Source organism: Oryctolagus cuniculus, chromosome 10 (assembly GCF_051225735.1).
Source record: "Oryctolagus cuniculus isolate XC-2025 breed Fujian yellow rabbit chromosome 10, ASM5122573v1, whole genome shotgun sequence".
In the NCBI taxonomy this organism is placed as follows: domain Eukaryota; kingdom Metazoa; phylum Chordata; class Mammalia; order Lagomorpha; family Leporidae; genus Oryctolagus; species Oryctolagus cuniculus.
In genome coordinates this window covers 54,379,370-54,394,672 of record NC_142876.1, presented here as the reverse complement: position 1 = coordinate 54,394,672, position 15,303 = coordinate 54,379,370, and the positions used below count along the sequence as shown (strand labels likewise).

Below are 15,303 nucleotides of genomic sequence, written 5' to 3'. Positions count from 1 at the left end.
CTGTGGGGGAAAAGAATACTCTTCAGTCACTGCGGGAGCCAAGGTGTAGCTCAGAGACTCACGGGGCCAGTTTCTCTGCCCCAGAGAGGAAAGCAAGCCCCTCTTCTCAGCCTTCTAGTCCAGCACAAGTCATAAATCAAGGCCGCAGCCGTGTTCTGGGAGCCGCGGTCACTTAGTGGCAGTGGCCACAGACGTCGTCCGCTGATGAGGACAGTCCCACCGTGCGGGCAGCAAGGGCCCACGCTGCTCCCGCGAGGCGGGCGTGGGCCTGCTGCTCCGCAGACTGCTTCAAGGTGTGCCCTGGACCCCCTGCGCAGGCAGGGCGAGCAGCGAGACTGCACCAGCTGGCCGGTCATCAGCCAGCAGACTGCTCCTCTCGCCTCTCGGAATTTTTTTTACCCCGTGTTCCTTGTCAGATGCCCACCAGCACGGAACGATGCCTTAGGGTAGCTTTCCCCCTAGTAACACGCTCCCCCCTCCTGCCCCTGTTAAGACTAAGAACGCTCACCTATGTAACTGAGCAAGACCGGGAGGAATATCAACCCGTGCGTGGCGCCCAGCAGGACCATGGCCAAATACATCCTGAAGTAAAAGATCTGGAAAATCTGAGATTTGGCAAAAGCCAACACCACAATCCCTCCAAATTTTGTAAGTGTGATTCCACTGAATACCTAAAAGAGAAGAGCGCGTGAGAGCCCGCTGGTACCCGTCTGTCGGAACTGAGCCCTTTCTCTGCCGGGATTTCTCATATTCAAGGAGGCGGCGGCGGCGCGGGCACCCTGGTGGGGGGCTGCAGTCTCCCTGTGCCTCTACGAGGCTGAGCGGGCTCAGGTATGAATGAGTGCAAGGCTGTTTGCTCTGCAGCGGCACTGCCTCCTGTCTGCAGACACACGTCTGTCTCAGGTGCACACGGAGCGTTCGGAAACAGAAGTGTTAGCTTTTCCTAACGTTCTGTTCCACAGAGGAGAAGGGGCTGGCGGCCAGGCTAACCCGGGACAGAGCTGAACTGGGAGACGCTGCAGACGTCAGCTCCACACTGCACCCTGGGCTCGAGCCTGTGCCGCGTGCAGCTCCTGCAGATCTGACTTCTCGCGGTTTCCCTGCTACAGAAGTCACACACACCGGTGCCAGGTGCAGCTGCTCCAGGAACTGCCAGGGACTTGGCCTCGCTGGCAGCTGCTTTCTAAAGCACGTCTCCGAACTTCAGTTCCTCCTCGGGAGTCGTCCCAGCCCTGGGCGCGCCCTGCGGGATACTCACAGAGCTGCCCATGTGAGCGAGCGCCTCCTCCGCGCGGGCCACTCGGCTTCCTTTGCCACTCACTGTGAACGCTCTGGTTATGTGGCTGCAGAACTCCACGGAGATGCCACAGCTCTGAAATAAAGCACTTCCCTCAGCAGGGCTCTTGCCTGGTGCGGTGCCCCTCGCCCCTGCGATGTGTGCTGGAGTCCCACTCCCCCGCTCCCAGCACGGCCTGTGCCCCCGGGTCCTAGGGCGTGTGTGCATCTGGTGGGGGAGGTGCCAAAGCCTCCCAGCCACAGCCGGCCCTGCGCAGCCTGCACGCTGTTGTCGCTCCTGGCTGTCCCCACCCCGGCCCCACGGGACTCCCAGCTGGATGTGCACCTATCACCTCTGGAATGCTCACAGCTGCAAGACTGTCACTTAACTATCAAAAAGCACCCAGCCACTGGGAACTGGGCAGACAGCCCCAGGGGAGGGCAATATTCTGGATCAACAGTGAACGCCCTTAGGCTGCACACTGCCCCGTCCCTAGAGGGTAATGAAGCAGTGCCCAGGCTAGCCCTGGTAGCACGCCTCTGCTGTCGGGGCACCAGGACTCGGCACCACAGCTGCCCGAAAGGGGATAAACGGACAGCGATGTGCTTTCTCCCACCTCTGTGCTCCGACAGCCACAGCTGGACCTGGGATTTTGCCCCATTTTATGGTTTCCGTGGACACCATGGCCCCGTTCCTATGAGTGACAGAGGAGCCAGGGGCTAAGGGACAGCCAGGGACTCACCATCACCAGGTTGACCAAGGACACCGCGTTCAGGCTGATGCCCCACAGCCACATGACCCCAAACATGTTGACCAAGATCATGGTGATGGTGACACACATGATGACTGCAGACCAGAGCTCACAGCCCAGGAGCACCACGGCCACCACGAACACCGCTCCCAGGGACACGCCGAGGTTAAAGACGGCATCGTCCAGAATGGTGAGGTACTGTTCATAGAAGACGTAGAACACACTGTGGACGAGAGGGGAGCTTCCGTCAGGGCCCCCAGCGCCTGCCCCGGGGCGGCCCTGGCGGAGAACGTCCTGGCCGTGTGCCAGCCCCGCCCCAGTCATGCCACGGCTCTGCGGGGGCCGCTCGGCCGCACACGTGTTTCCTGCGAGGTTTCTGCTTGCTGGCCCAATCTCTGTCACTTCACAGACCCAGACTAACAAGTCCCGATCTCTCCCGAGAACAGCTCGGAGCAGGCCCCGCCAAAGCTAAGCGGTGCTTCCCAGGAGTCAGGACGCCCGCTCTGCGGCTGCTGCTTCTTCTTTTCTTCTTCTTTTCTTCTTCTTCTTTTTGACAGGCAGAGTTAGAGAGAGGAGAGAGACAGAGAGAAAGGTCTTCCTTTCCGTTGGTTCACCCTCCAAATGGCTGCTATGGCTGGCGCGCTGTGCTGATTCAAAGCCAGGAGCCAGGTGCTTCTCCTGGTCTCCCATGCGGGTGCAGGGCCCAAGCACTTGGGCCATCCTCCACTGCACTCCCTGGCCACAGCAGAGAGCTGGCCTGGAAGAGGGGCAACCGGGACAGAATCCGGCGCCCCGACGGGGACTAGAACGCAGGGTGCCGGCGCCACAGGCAAAGGATTAGCCAAGTGAGCCGAGGCGCCAACCATCTGCAGCTTCTTCCACAGAAAACCCAGCTCTTCTTTAAGCAAGCTTATGGTAGTGGTTAAAGCAATTTTTTAAAACCACTTGTTTCTTCTACCTTTTGGTATTCTCCAAAATCAGTACATAATATTATATATAAAATCATACATAATATCCTCTTGCCAGTGTGGGAAAAAAAAAAAAAACGGAATAAACAAGAAAACTCCATCCAAAAGCACTGAGCAGGCGGGGACACACGGGTGTCAGTGTCGCTGGCTGAGGATGCGGGCTCAGCCCTCTCTGTGTGGCCTCTGGGGGCTGCTTCCCTGTGGGTCTCCTTTAGGAGGGTCGGCGGGGACGAAGTTCGGTGACTCTGGCTTCTTGCCCTTGAACTGCTTCCCCTGTGTGCAGAATTGAAGCTGGGGGTTGGCCTCCCACTGAGACCCCGCCCTACCTGTACGGGAACACCCGGCAACGGCTGCCCTTCAGGCCCATGGTGGCGGTGGCGTTCCCGGCTATCAGCTGGGCTTTCTTCATGGCGTCGATGAAGTCGGCCGAGGTCTGCAGCACGGTGTGGTAGGTCATGAAGTACGTGGCCCCGACCTCGGTGCCGTTGCCCAGGATGTTGACTGCGGTGCCGTAAGCAGCATGTCCCCTGGGCACAGAGACGGGCGTCAGAGAGGCGGCTCCCAGCCCGACGCCCATGGCAGCTGAGCCCTGGCAGCCCAGTGAAGTCATGCCGCCCTGGCTCGCAGGTGGCACCCAGCTGGGCCTCCCGACCAGGGAGCGAGGCAGGTGTCAGCCCACTCTCGCCTGCTTGGGCCTCACTGCATCTGTTTGGTGCGAGGCGGCCGGCGCCACTTACCCTTTGCCACACTTGGGGTTGGGGTTGTCAGACAGGAACATGGGCAGGAATCTCATGAAGTCCTCCCCCTGAGGCCTCTGCTTGCCCTCTGGGGTGAGCGGCCTGCAGCGGACGCAGGCAGGGTCCACCACTGGCGGAGACACGAGGGGGGAGCCGCGCGTTAGAGGAGCAGGCTTCTGATAGTGTTTTTAAATAAAAGCACGAAAAAAATACTAAGAAGGGAGGGAATTCTCCCGAAATCTCTCCCCTTATCCAGAAACTTCCGCCCCCCGTGGTCCACTGCTTGCTGAGTCTGACACACTGCTTAAAACCTCAGGAAGACTCAGCAGAGTCTGCTTCAGTGCTGACCACGACTGGTGTCATCCGACACCAGGGCTCGCACGTGTTAGGAGAATTCCAGACTTCCAACACTCCTACAACACCAGGCAGCAGCAGTGACAAACAGGACAGCCAAGGCCAGAGCCCGTCAGAGCAATGGGTGTGGTCAGGGCAAGATGAGGACCCGAATCTGGGAGCCGGAGTCCCCTTGTGGGCCGCATGCAGCCTGCAGCCCCAAGTGGTGCAGGGACAGGAACACGTGGCAGTTCGCACACGTGGTGAGGTAGGGGAGCGTGGCGAGGGACGGAAGACCCAGCATGGGCATGTACTGAGGAGAGATGCAAACACTTAGTGAATGCCGAGGCCAAGGTGTTCCGGGAGGAAGGGAGCCGCGGGGCGGGAGCGACGGTACCTGAGGCGTTGCAGAACTGCTCCGTGACGTTGGAGACCCGGCAGCAAGACGACTGCGGCTTCACCCAATCGAAGTAATCGTCGATCCAGGAGGAGGGCGCGAAGCCGATGCGGGTGCTGGGGAAAGGAGGAAGCGATGGCCGCCAAGCTCCACGCGGAGGACGCCTCCCACTTCAGAACCGTCCTGACGCCCCCCCCCCCCCAGTCGCCCAGAGAGACACGCAGAGCCCGGAACGAGACCACCACCAGAGCCCCCGGCACTGTAGGCCTCCGAGAGGCAGCGCTCAGGCCAGCCGAGACTGAACGCGGGCTTTGAAAGGAGCCCCGAGAGAGGGGCGAGGCGGTACTGACTAGTTGTCCAGCTGGGCCGCGTTGAATATCTGCTGCACCAAGGAGTCGTTGTCGCAGCCCAGGCCGCCGCACACCATGTTCTGCCCCTGCAGGGAGGTGTAGTTGTGCCCTTCCTCCAGGACAAAGTACACGGGCGGCCCCGCATGCAGGTACTGCCCGAGGGACTTGAAATAATCCACCACGTAGGAGTCCTGCAAGACAGACCGAAGGACGGCGGGGGTCTAAACGCTCTGAGGACAAGCGAGACGGAGACCACTAGGAATTCAGAGGGCCCAGGCTGCCCGACACCGCCGGCCTGCACTCGGGACTCCCGGCACAGCCAGGGCATCCCCCTCCCCCCGCCCTTCCCCCACCTCCTGTCCACGGTCAGGAGGTTGCCTCACAAGGCCATTGGCTCCCAATCCATGGCTGTGCCCTGAGGGCGGAAGCTCCCAATGCCAGAGCAGCCCACTGCCCCGCGATACAGCAGCTCCCGTTAAAAGCCAGGGAGTCTGTGTGCGTCTGCATTTCCAGGCAGGTGTTGGCTGGAAACACTCAAGAGCATGCTCTGAAAAACTCATCACCAGCCACATAAGCCTCATTAAAGACAGGGCCTTACGTCAGGCATTGAGAGAGACTGATCCAATCCAATTTCCACCTTGTTCAGGACTGCGATGCTGAACGAGAGAACGCCCACAAATACCGCTATCTGGAAGAAAAAGTGCTTGTTCAGTGTCACAACAAGCTGAGGGACAGAAAAGAAATCTTTAACACATGCAAAAAAGCAGGATTTTTCTAAACCGAAAAGCAAGTTTACATAACGTGTAGAGACGACAGGGAGTACGGGGGTAGTATCTGGGCCACAGTATCCAGAGCCAAAATTTGTGGGTTCGAATCCCAGCCTTGTACTTAGAGTTCAAAGACCCTGCACCTGGCTTCTATTTCTTCATCAGGAGAATTAACAGACTTGCTGCAACAGATAGCAGCATGGATTCAATAAGAAAACCCACGGGTGATCCAGACTTTAGCATCGTTCCCAACTGATACTCACTGTTCCAGGTACCACTATTGCTTCGTACTATCACCAGACATGAATTTATGTTTTTTTAGTAGAGAAGTGACAGATGATCACTGCTAGCTACATCTAGTCTATAACCCATATAAAGTCCCTGCACGGAATGCGAGTGACCGGGAGGGGGCCTGGGGACACTGTAAGACCTCTGGGTGGTGATGGGACAGTTCTACACGTGGGCTGCAGAGATCTTAATGGAAAAGGGCCACACACTGCCCAACACCATCCTCAAATGTTCTTAAACCTTAGTCTGCAGGGACGGTGCTGTGGCGCAGTAGGCTAAGCCTCTGCCTGCAATGCTGCCATCCTACATGGGCATCGGTTCAAGTCCCAGCTGCTTTTCTTCTAGTCCAGCTCTCTGCTAATGGCCTGGAAAAGCAGTGGAAGATGGCCCAAGTGCTTGGGCCCCTGCACCCACGTGGGAGACCTGGAAGAAGCTCTAGGCTTCTGGCTTCAAATTGGCTTAGGTCCAGCCATTGCAGCCATTTGGGGAGTAAAACAGTGATGGAAGACCTTTCTTTTCTTTTCTTTTTAAAGATTTATTTATGTACTTCAGAGGCAGAGCTACAGAGAGAGAGAGAGAGAGAGGGAGAGGTGGAGGGAGAGGGAGAGATAGAGATCTTCCATCCATTGGCTCACTCCCCAAATAGCCACAACGGCTGGAGCTGGGCTAATCTGAAGCCAGGACCCTTCTTCCGGGTCTCCTATGCAGGAACAGGGCCCAAGCACACAGGCCATCCTCTGCTGCTTTCCTAGGCCGTGGCAGAGAGCTGGGTCAGAAGAGGAGCAGCTGGCATAGGAACCGGTGCTCATATGGGATGCAGGCGCTGCAGACAGGTGTTCAGCCCACTATGCCACAGCGCTGGCCCCATGGAAGACCTTTCTCTCTCTCTCTCCCTCTCTCTCTTACTCTGCCTCTCAAATAGTAAAATCTTTTTCTAAAAAAAACCCTAAAACATAAGAGATGATCAAGTCAAAACAAGGTAAGCACATTGGAAAGCATGTGCTTAGATAAAGCATAGGTGAACTTAAAAAAAAAAAAAAAGATTTGTTCATTATTTATTTGAAAGGAAGGGAGAGAGAGATTTCATCTGGTGGTTCACTCCCCATATGGCTTCAATGGCCAGAGCAGGGCTAGGCTGAGGATGGCCCAGGCTAAAGCCAGGAGCCTAGAAATCAATCCGGGTCTCCCATGTGGGTGCAGGGGCCCAAACACCTGGGCCACCTTCCACTGTTCTTCCCAGGCAATTAGCAGGAGCTGGATCAGAAGTAGAGTAGCCAGGACTTGAACCAGTACCCATATGGGTTGCTGGTGTCACAGGCAGTGACTTAACCTGCTGTGCCACAATGCTGGCTCCATTAATATTTATTTAAATTTTTTAAAAAACTATTTTTACTTATTTATTTCAAAAGCAGAGAGAGAAGGAGAAGGTTAACCATAAAGCATGTGTAGTAATGTAGACATCACACACGGTGTGCCTGTGTCATAGTCCTGGATTTGGTGTGGGAGTACATTTATGTAAAATGCACCCCTGGAGGAAACTGGGGCAAGGGAACTTGGTTCCTCACTGGACTACATTTGCAGCTCTGGAAATCTACTTATTTTGAGATAAAAACTTAAAGAACTGTTGCTTACACTAATAAAAATCTCACTAGAAAAATATTTCAAGTTTTTGTACCTATATAAATATGTACATAAATTTTAAATTTTTTTTAAAAAGTGGTAGCTTAGTAGGCTAAGCTTTCACCTGTGGTGATGGCATCCCATATGGGTGCCTGTTTGAGTCCTGGCTGCTCCACTTCTGATCCAGCTCTTTGCTTATGGTCTGAACGCAGTGGTGCAAATCCTTGGGCCTCTGCACTTGTATGGGAGACACAGAATTAGCTCCTGGCTCCTGGCTTTGCATCTGTGTAACTCCAGCCATTGTGGCCATTTGCGGAGTGAACCAGCAAATGGAAGACCTCTCTCTCTCTCTGCCTCTCTGTAGCTCTCCCTTTCAAATAAATAAATAAATACATCTTTAAAAAATTATTTTTCACTTTATTTGAAAGGTAGAGAGACAGAACCATCTGCTAGTTCACTCCCCAAAATGCCTACAACAGCTGAGCCTAGGCCAGACCAAAGCCAGAAGCCTGGTATTCCAACAGGGTCTCCCACATGGCAGGCAGCGACCCAGGTACTTAAGCCATCCATCATCTGCTGCTTCCCAGGCTGTGTATCAGCAAGGAGCTGGATCAGAAGTGGAGGAGCTGGGACTTGAACACAGGGACTATGATATGGGATGTGAATGTACCAAGCAGAATCTGAAACCACAGCACCAAACATACACACCCAGTATATATCTTTCTTTTTCAAAAATATTTATTTATTTGAAAGGCAGAGTGATAGAGAGGAAAAGACAGAAACAGAGACAGAGAGGGAGACAGAGATAGAGAAAGAGAGAGATCTTCTGTCTACCTCTTCACTCCCTGCAATGGTCATGGCTAAGCCATATCAAAGCCAGGAGCTCCACCTGAGTCTCTCACATGGGTGGAAAGGACACAAGTACTGGGCCATCACCTGCTGCCTTCCCCGGGGCATTGGCAGGTGGATCAGAAGCGGAGTAGTGGGGCTGGGGTTGTGATGCAATGGATTAAGCCACCACCTGCAGCACTGGCATCCCATACGGGTGCTGGTTCATGTCCTGGCTGCTCCACTTTCAATCCAGCTCCTTGCTCTTGTGCCTGAGAAGGTAGCAGAAGATGGCTCAAGTGCTCGAGCTCCTGCCACCCACATGGGAGACCCAGATGAAGCTCTTGGCTCCTGGCTTTGGCCTGGCCCGGCCCCGGCTATTGTGCCCATTTGGGAGATAAACCAGTAGATGGAAGACTCTCTCTCTCTGTAAGTCTGCCTTTCAAACGAAAACAAGCAAAAACAAAAACAAACAAAAAGAAGTGGAGTAGCTAGGGCTCAACCAGGTTCTCTGGTATGGAATGCTGACGTCATAGCAGTAGCTTAACCTGCTGTGCCATGACACCTGCCCCCACATGCGTATTCTAACAGCTGTCAGAATCTCCTTCCCCAGCTGTTTCTTAGAAGGCATGTGACAATCCATTTTGGGGAGAACGAGAGAAACCACAGGCAGGCTCCTACCACAATGGGCCGCATCCAGTCCTTGAGCAGAAGTGGAGAATAGGAGTTTTTGAAGAAGCGAAACAAGTAGCTCTCGGAGGCCTGAATGCTCGTCCCAGCCTCTGCACCCCTGAAGCAGCACAGGACGTCCAGCTGGTTTTTCTGAGGGAACAGAGAGGAGCACGGGTCACGGAACCTGCTCTGGCTGCTTCATCTAGGTCTAGATCAAATAGAAAGGTCTGCAATCCTGGTGACAACTTACCTCTTGACGCTTAATGTCTAATCCCAAAAGACTCACAAAGCAGGTGATCTGGAGGAGGAAGTCAATGAAGACCGCCATCCCCGCAAACAGGGAGAAGGTGTGGACGGCCGGCATCACCGACAGGCCTCCTGCAAGGGCAAGGGACGCTCTCATCAGCCACCTGACGGCAGAGGACTCCACAGGGTTCGGCGGACAGAGCCAAGGAGCCAGACAGGTCCGCCCGCGCTGCGAACACACCACGGGGGTCGGGCCAGAGCAGGGAGTGGCGTCTATAAACTGTCTTCTAAGATTTGTCAGCACCAGACCACGCAGGGGGTTTAAAAACGTGCATTCCTGGGCCAAAGCCCCATACTGCTGAAATCCAGGTGCATCACTCAAATCTGCGAACTGCTCACACAGGCCTTCTCCCTTCCAGGCTGCCCACAGAGAAGGACAGGGATTCCTGTCTAGTATGTCAACAACTTCAGTCTCCCAGTGAGTTACAGTAAGAAGCAGTCTACAGTCAGACAAGGGTGCTCCAAGTCAAAGATACCCAATGTGGTTTCGGGGGTAAGAGAAGTCAGAGCCGGCAGCCCTGGGCTGAGCACACCTCACTGCCTCTCTGGATGGGACACACACGTGTGGGGTGCACTCCCGCTGACCGCCAAGGGCAGTCCAGCCTTGGGGCACAGTGTCAGCTGCTGTTGTCATCACCCAGGCTCTGCTTTTCTTCTGTCAGAGATGAAGAGATAACTCCAGGGTGCATCCGTGTCCATCAGAAGGTCCCAGATAATGGCTGTGGGTTCCACGAGCACGAGGCTTTGTGGAAATGAGAGGTGACATGCTGATGCGGGGTGTGTGTGTGTGTGTGTATGGGATACCACCTCGATGTGTGTGTGTGTGTGTGTGGACGGGATACCGCCTCGATGTGTGTGTGTGTGTGTGGACGGGATACCGCCTCGATCATTCATCAGCCTGTGAAAGCTGACCTGGCAGCCGCACGGCCATCCTGTCTGTGATTGTGGACCCCAGGTCCTGTTTGGATGGAGGGTTCTAATTCAGCCTCCTCTATGGAGGACACAGATGCTTTTCCCTGACTGCAGCACAGAGACGGGCAGGCAGCCCCACTGCCACATCTATTTGGTGATCTTTCCAGACACAACTTAGAAAGAAACGTGAATTTTTGTCCCAGTTCCTTCCTGCTCCTTGTACTGAGATTCAAGGACCTCTGCTCACGCAGGAAGCTGCTTTTCCAAGGACCGCCTACCCATGGAAACAGCAGCAGGGCATCGGGCACACCGACACCTGTGGAGTTGGGAGTGGCCACTTAGTGCCTTGTGTTGAGACGGATTCTGCACTATACTGGAGGCCATTTTTCAAACACTAACATTCACCGGGCACCCCAAAGGGGAGATGACAAGAAGAGTTACAGGGTCTGTCATCCTGAACCCCAGCATCAACAGTGCTCTGAAACTTAACATGAGAAAGAAGACACCCACAAAATGACACCCCACATACTGCTAGCAATTTTTCTTGTGGTCCAGTCAGGGACACTTTCCAATGAGGGAACAAAGCTTAGAAGCGGAGGCAGCACAAAGCGGCATCCTCCGACACCCAGCTCGGCATACTATGGGACACACAGAATGGAAAGTGTACCTACCTAAGAAAAATGCTACCGTCTCGGCAAAGGAGGACAGGAAGATGCTAGGAGCTACTTCTCCCAGGACCCGGCCCAGCTGCTGGTCCAGGGTTTCCCCTTGAAGACGTTCATCTCTCTTGAGAAAAACAAAAAGTAAAAGCAACATTAACGTCCCTCAATAACAAGGCTACCTACGTTAACTCAACAGGAAAGAAAAAAGATAGTTGAGTAACAGTGGCTTCTAAGTACATACATTTTGGCAAATGTATGTTCTCATATTAATTTATTCGGAGTATTGCTGAACTACTGCTCTAGGTTCCAGGTGAGAAATGCGAGCGTGTTATCTAAAACTACCTGGGACACCAAGTAACACCTACACGCCACGGAACTTCTGAGGCAGGGGCCGCATGACGCCGCTGGAGACCACTTTCTCCCCCCTCCTCAGTGGCGCCTCTGCACACAGCAAATCTGCCATTCTGCACGCTACACTGAGGACTGTTTTAGCAACAGTCATTCCCGAAACAGTTTCCAAAAGCATGGGATAGCCATTTTTGTGCATGTGCAAAAAAGGCATTAATTAAAACCAAATTGTCACCTGATATCTATGTTGCCAGCCAGAGGGAAGAGTGAATTTCTTGGTCCCCACCGATGCAGAACAAGTCATGGAGCTCAAAGGGCCCCCCAGGGAAAGAACACAAAGCCCCTCACACCCTCATTCACCGTGCACAGAGGCAGGCGCTGGGACGGGGACCGAGCGCCATGAGAACACGCACACACACCTGGTAAGTCTGCACCAGAATGAAGATGTTGTCCACCCCGACAGCCAGCACCAGGAATGGGATGACTTCGATCACGATGAGGGTCAAGGGGATCCCAATGTAGCTGAAGATGCCCAAGGAGCAGGCCACCGAGCTCAGCACAATCAGGATGCCCGCGATGCCCAGGGAGACTTTCGAATCCACCTGAGAGAGGCGAGCACGCAGAGAGCGCCCGTCAGAGGGGCTGCTGGCCTCACTTTCACTTCCTTAGAAGGGCACATGCCACCCAGAGTTAGGAGTACGATTCCCAGTTCAAGAGAAGGTGTGGGAAAATGTCGAGGGCTTCCCTAGGAACACAGTTCACGAGCTTGCGTTGTTAGGTGACAGAACAGACAAGTGAGAAAAACCTGGATGGAAATACACTTTAAGTCAAAAAACTGGTCCTGAAGAAAACGGATGCAGGAAACCAACATTACACACGATGAAAATATGGAACTGACGACAGTTTAGAAGTAGAAGCAAAATAGGACAACAAGCTGTGCTAAGCCATTTCCCCGGACACACACACGAGACACACTGAGCCCCCACCTACCAGAAACCTGCGGCAGCTTTTGATGTGCCCCAAGGCCAGGGAAATATACAGAAACATGACGGCATAGCTAATGACGACGGTGAAGACGTCGCTGTTACTTTCGCGATCTAGTTCATCTTCAATACTGCGCTCGGCAGTGAAAGAGATGGTCAGGTTTGGATTCTCGTAGTTTTTCACAAAATTAATAAACCTGAAGAGTAAGCAAAATTTCCTATTTTCAGTTAAAGCTTAGTAACACCTAAGGAAGAGATGTTTCCTGCACTTTCCCAACACAGAGGCCACACCGCACGTGGGCCTTCTTCATTGCTCACCGGAATGTGAGACACTCCCGGGCGATGGCCATAGTTCCAGACACACATGCTGAATTTTCTACTGCTTAACCCAGGTTTAGAACAAGTCTAAAAGTGCTTCAGGCTCTGTTTCTAAGTGAAGTATACCATAATGAAGATATAAACTCATGGAACAAAACTGAAAAACTTTTACAGATTCAACACAATACCCACCGGAATCCCAGGTGACTTCTTTGTAGGAAATGACAAGGTGACTAAAATTATATGGAATTACACAAGGCCTAGAACAGTTAAATATTCTTTTTCGGGGCAAGCATTGTGGTATGGTGAGTTGGGCTGCTGCTTGCAATGCCAGCATCCCATGTGGGCACTGGTTCAAGTCCTGGCTGTTCCACTTCCCAACCAGCTCCCTGCTGATGTGCCTGGTGGAGCAGCAGAGGAAGTACCAAGAGTTTGGGCCTCTGCTCCCACGTGGGAGACCCAGATGAGGCCCTTGGCTTTGGCCTCGCCCAAACCAGGCTGTAACCTGGTTGTTATAGCCATGTGGAGAGTGAAGCGGCAGATGGAGGCTATCTCTCCTCTCTCTCTGTAGTTCTGCCTTTGAAATCAATAAATAAATCTTTAAAAAGTAAATAAGTAAAAAAAAAAATCCCTTTTTCAAGAACAAGAACACTTCTCAATTTCAAAACTTTCTAAAAGGGGGCTGGCACTGTGGCATAGTAGGCTAAGCCTCCGCCTGTAGTGCCACCATCCCATCTGGGCGCCAGTTGGTGTCCCAGCTACTCCTCTTCTGATCCAACTCTCTGCTGTGGCCAGGGAAAGCAGTGGAAAATGGTTCAAGCACCTGGGCCCCTGCACCCAAGTGGAAGACCTGGAAGAAGCTCCTGGCTCCTGGCTTTGGATCGGCTCAGCTCTGGCTGTTGCGGCCACTTGGGGAGTGTACCAGAGGATGGAAGACCTTTATCTCTGTTTAGGTCTATAATTCTGCCTCTGAAATAAATAAATAAAATCTTAAAAAAAAAAAAAAACTTCCTAAAAAACAGCAGTAATCAAGACATTGTGTAATATCAGCACAAGGACAGACACAAGATAAATGGGACATTCAGGGGCTGGTGCTGTGGCACAGGGGGTAAAGCTGTTGCCTCAGATGCCAGCATTGCATAGGGGCACTGGTTAGGGTCATGGCTGCTCCTCTTCCAATCCATACCCCTACTCATGCCCCTGTGGAAGCAGCAAAAGATGGCCCAAGTGCTTGGGCCCCTGCAGCCACAGGGCTCCTGGCCCCTGGCTTTGTACCGTTCCTGCTCTGGCCTCTGCGGCCATTTGGGGAGTGAATCAGCAGATGGAAGATCTCTCTCTTTCAAATAAATAAATAAATCTTTTTTTTGAACAATCAGCATGCTCTGGCTGTTAGAAAAAAATACATATTGTGCATAAATACTTTTGCATTCTTCGTCAGGAGTACCTGTTTAAATCACATGTTTATAGATGAATTTGTAGATTTCTTTTTAGCATCACTAGTGTCAAGTGGAAGCAACCACCCTAACTTGGTCAGTGTGGAGTGATCTTCCAGTGCTTGTAGACATCCACCCCCGCCCCCCCCCCTCCCCCCCATACACACAGCGAGGACAGCCTACGTAGTTCTGCCAGTGACTCACTCTTTTTCCCAGGCCTTGGCCCTCTGGAGCTTCTCTGTATCATTATAGTAATTACTGACAGGGAAGGTAATCACGAGGGCGGTGGCATTGTTGTAGTTTTGATCTAGAAAGGAAAATATGACATCAAAAAGCAGATTACGAGGGTGCAGAAGGTCAGAAAAATTCAAGGAGAAAAATCAGAACACAACTGAGCTGCCTCTGATCTCTCCTGGAGCTACACACGGCAGCTCTGCTCTCGGAACAAAGCAGCAGCGGGCCAAAATGTTCTGTACGTGTCTACCTGAGGTGTGCACACTTGCCACTCAGGAAGAGTCAACTTCTTTTTAACTACACAGTATGCTCGTGGTGGAAATTTCAAACAGAGCAGAAAACTCTTCAGTGGGAAGGGGAAGGCATTCTTTCTTTGTCCAATCCCTATCCCCACCGTGAGTCCCCTCCTAACACTGCGGCCGTCTGCGAATCTCTCGAGAGATATCCCATGCACACACAGCAAACAGGATTCCTCCTCTTCCCTTCCTACACACACGGGAACAGAAGGCGCCGCGTGCGGCATCCACAGACTCTGTGTCTTGCACACTGCGCCATCTGAGCACTCCCCAGCTTCCTTCTCTTTTTTCTGCTGAGAGTATTTTCTGGTGTAAAGTAACCAATCCCCAACAGCTGGAGGTTTGTGCAACTTCTTTTGCTATTACAAAGAATAATCTACAAATATCTCTGATGTGTAAAATATACATTTATAATCAATTCTTACAATCACTAAATAAAAAACATGCGTTTTTATTTTGATAAATTCTCTCAAATTGCCCTCCAAAGAGAGTATACTATTTTTCATTCCTTTGTTCAGTAAGATATTTATGTAGATCTACTTTGAGCCAGGCTGTATTTTAGGGACAATGGATGTTCTAGTGAACAAGAGAGAAGAATCCTGTCTTTCTACATTCTAGTAACCAGCTGATATTTCCACTGCAGTGGAGAGTGTCCCACATTTTCACGGGCACAGTGGTCCATCCACCTCTTAGGCTCTCGCCGACCCACTAGGTAGAAACACTGGTGAGAGGATACTTTCACCAACAGAGGTGGATGTTTCCTCCTGGACACCAAGTGCCATGGGAGTCTCTTAGCTTTCACACGGCCTCGACCACTGTTCTCA

At 52.6% G+C, this 15,303-nt stretch overlaps 1 protein-coding gene across 2 annotated transcripts in view; it reads right to left on the bottom strand.

Annotated features, from left to right (window-relative positions):
• Positions 1–15,303, bottom strand: part of NPC1 (NPC intracellular cholesterol transporter 1) — a 50,286-nt gene that overhangs the window by 810 nt on the left and 34,173 nt on the right. For both annotated transcript variants that reach the window (XM_070049761.2, NM_001082071.1), the window contains 14 exon segments: positions 14,154–14,256; positions 12,206–12,395; positions 11,635–11,817; positions 10,877–10,991; positions 9,238–9,365; positions 8,997–9,137; positions 5,411–5,500; positions 4,813–5,003; positions 4,463–4,578; positions 3,733–3,862; positions 3,322–3,522; positions 2,019–2,250; positions 1,259–1,372; positions 509–671 (listed from right to left, as the gene is read on the bottom strand). In XM_070049761.2, the coding sequence (XP_069905862.2) occupies positions 509–671; positions 1,259–1,372; positions 2,019–2,250; positions 3,322–3,522; positions 3,733–3,862; positions 4,463–4,578; positions 4,813–5,003; positions 5,411–5,500; positions 8,997–9,137; positions 9,238–9,365; positions 10,877–10,991; positions 11,635–11,817; positions 12,206–12,395; positions 14,154–14,256 (2,097 nt within the window).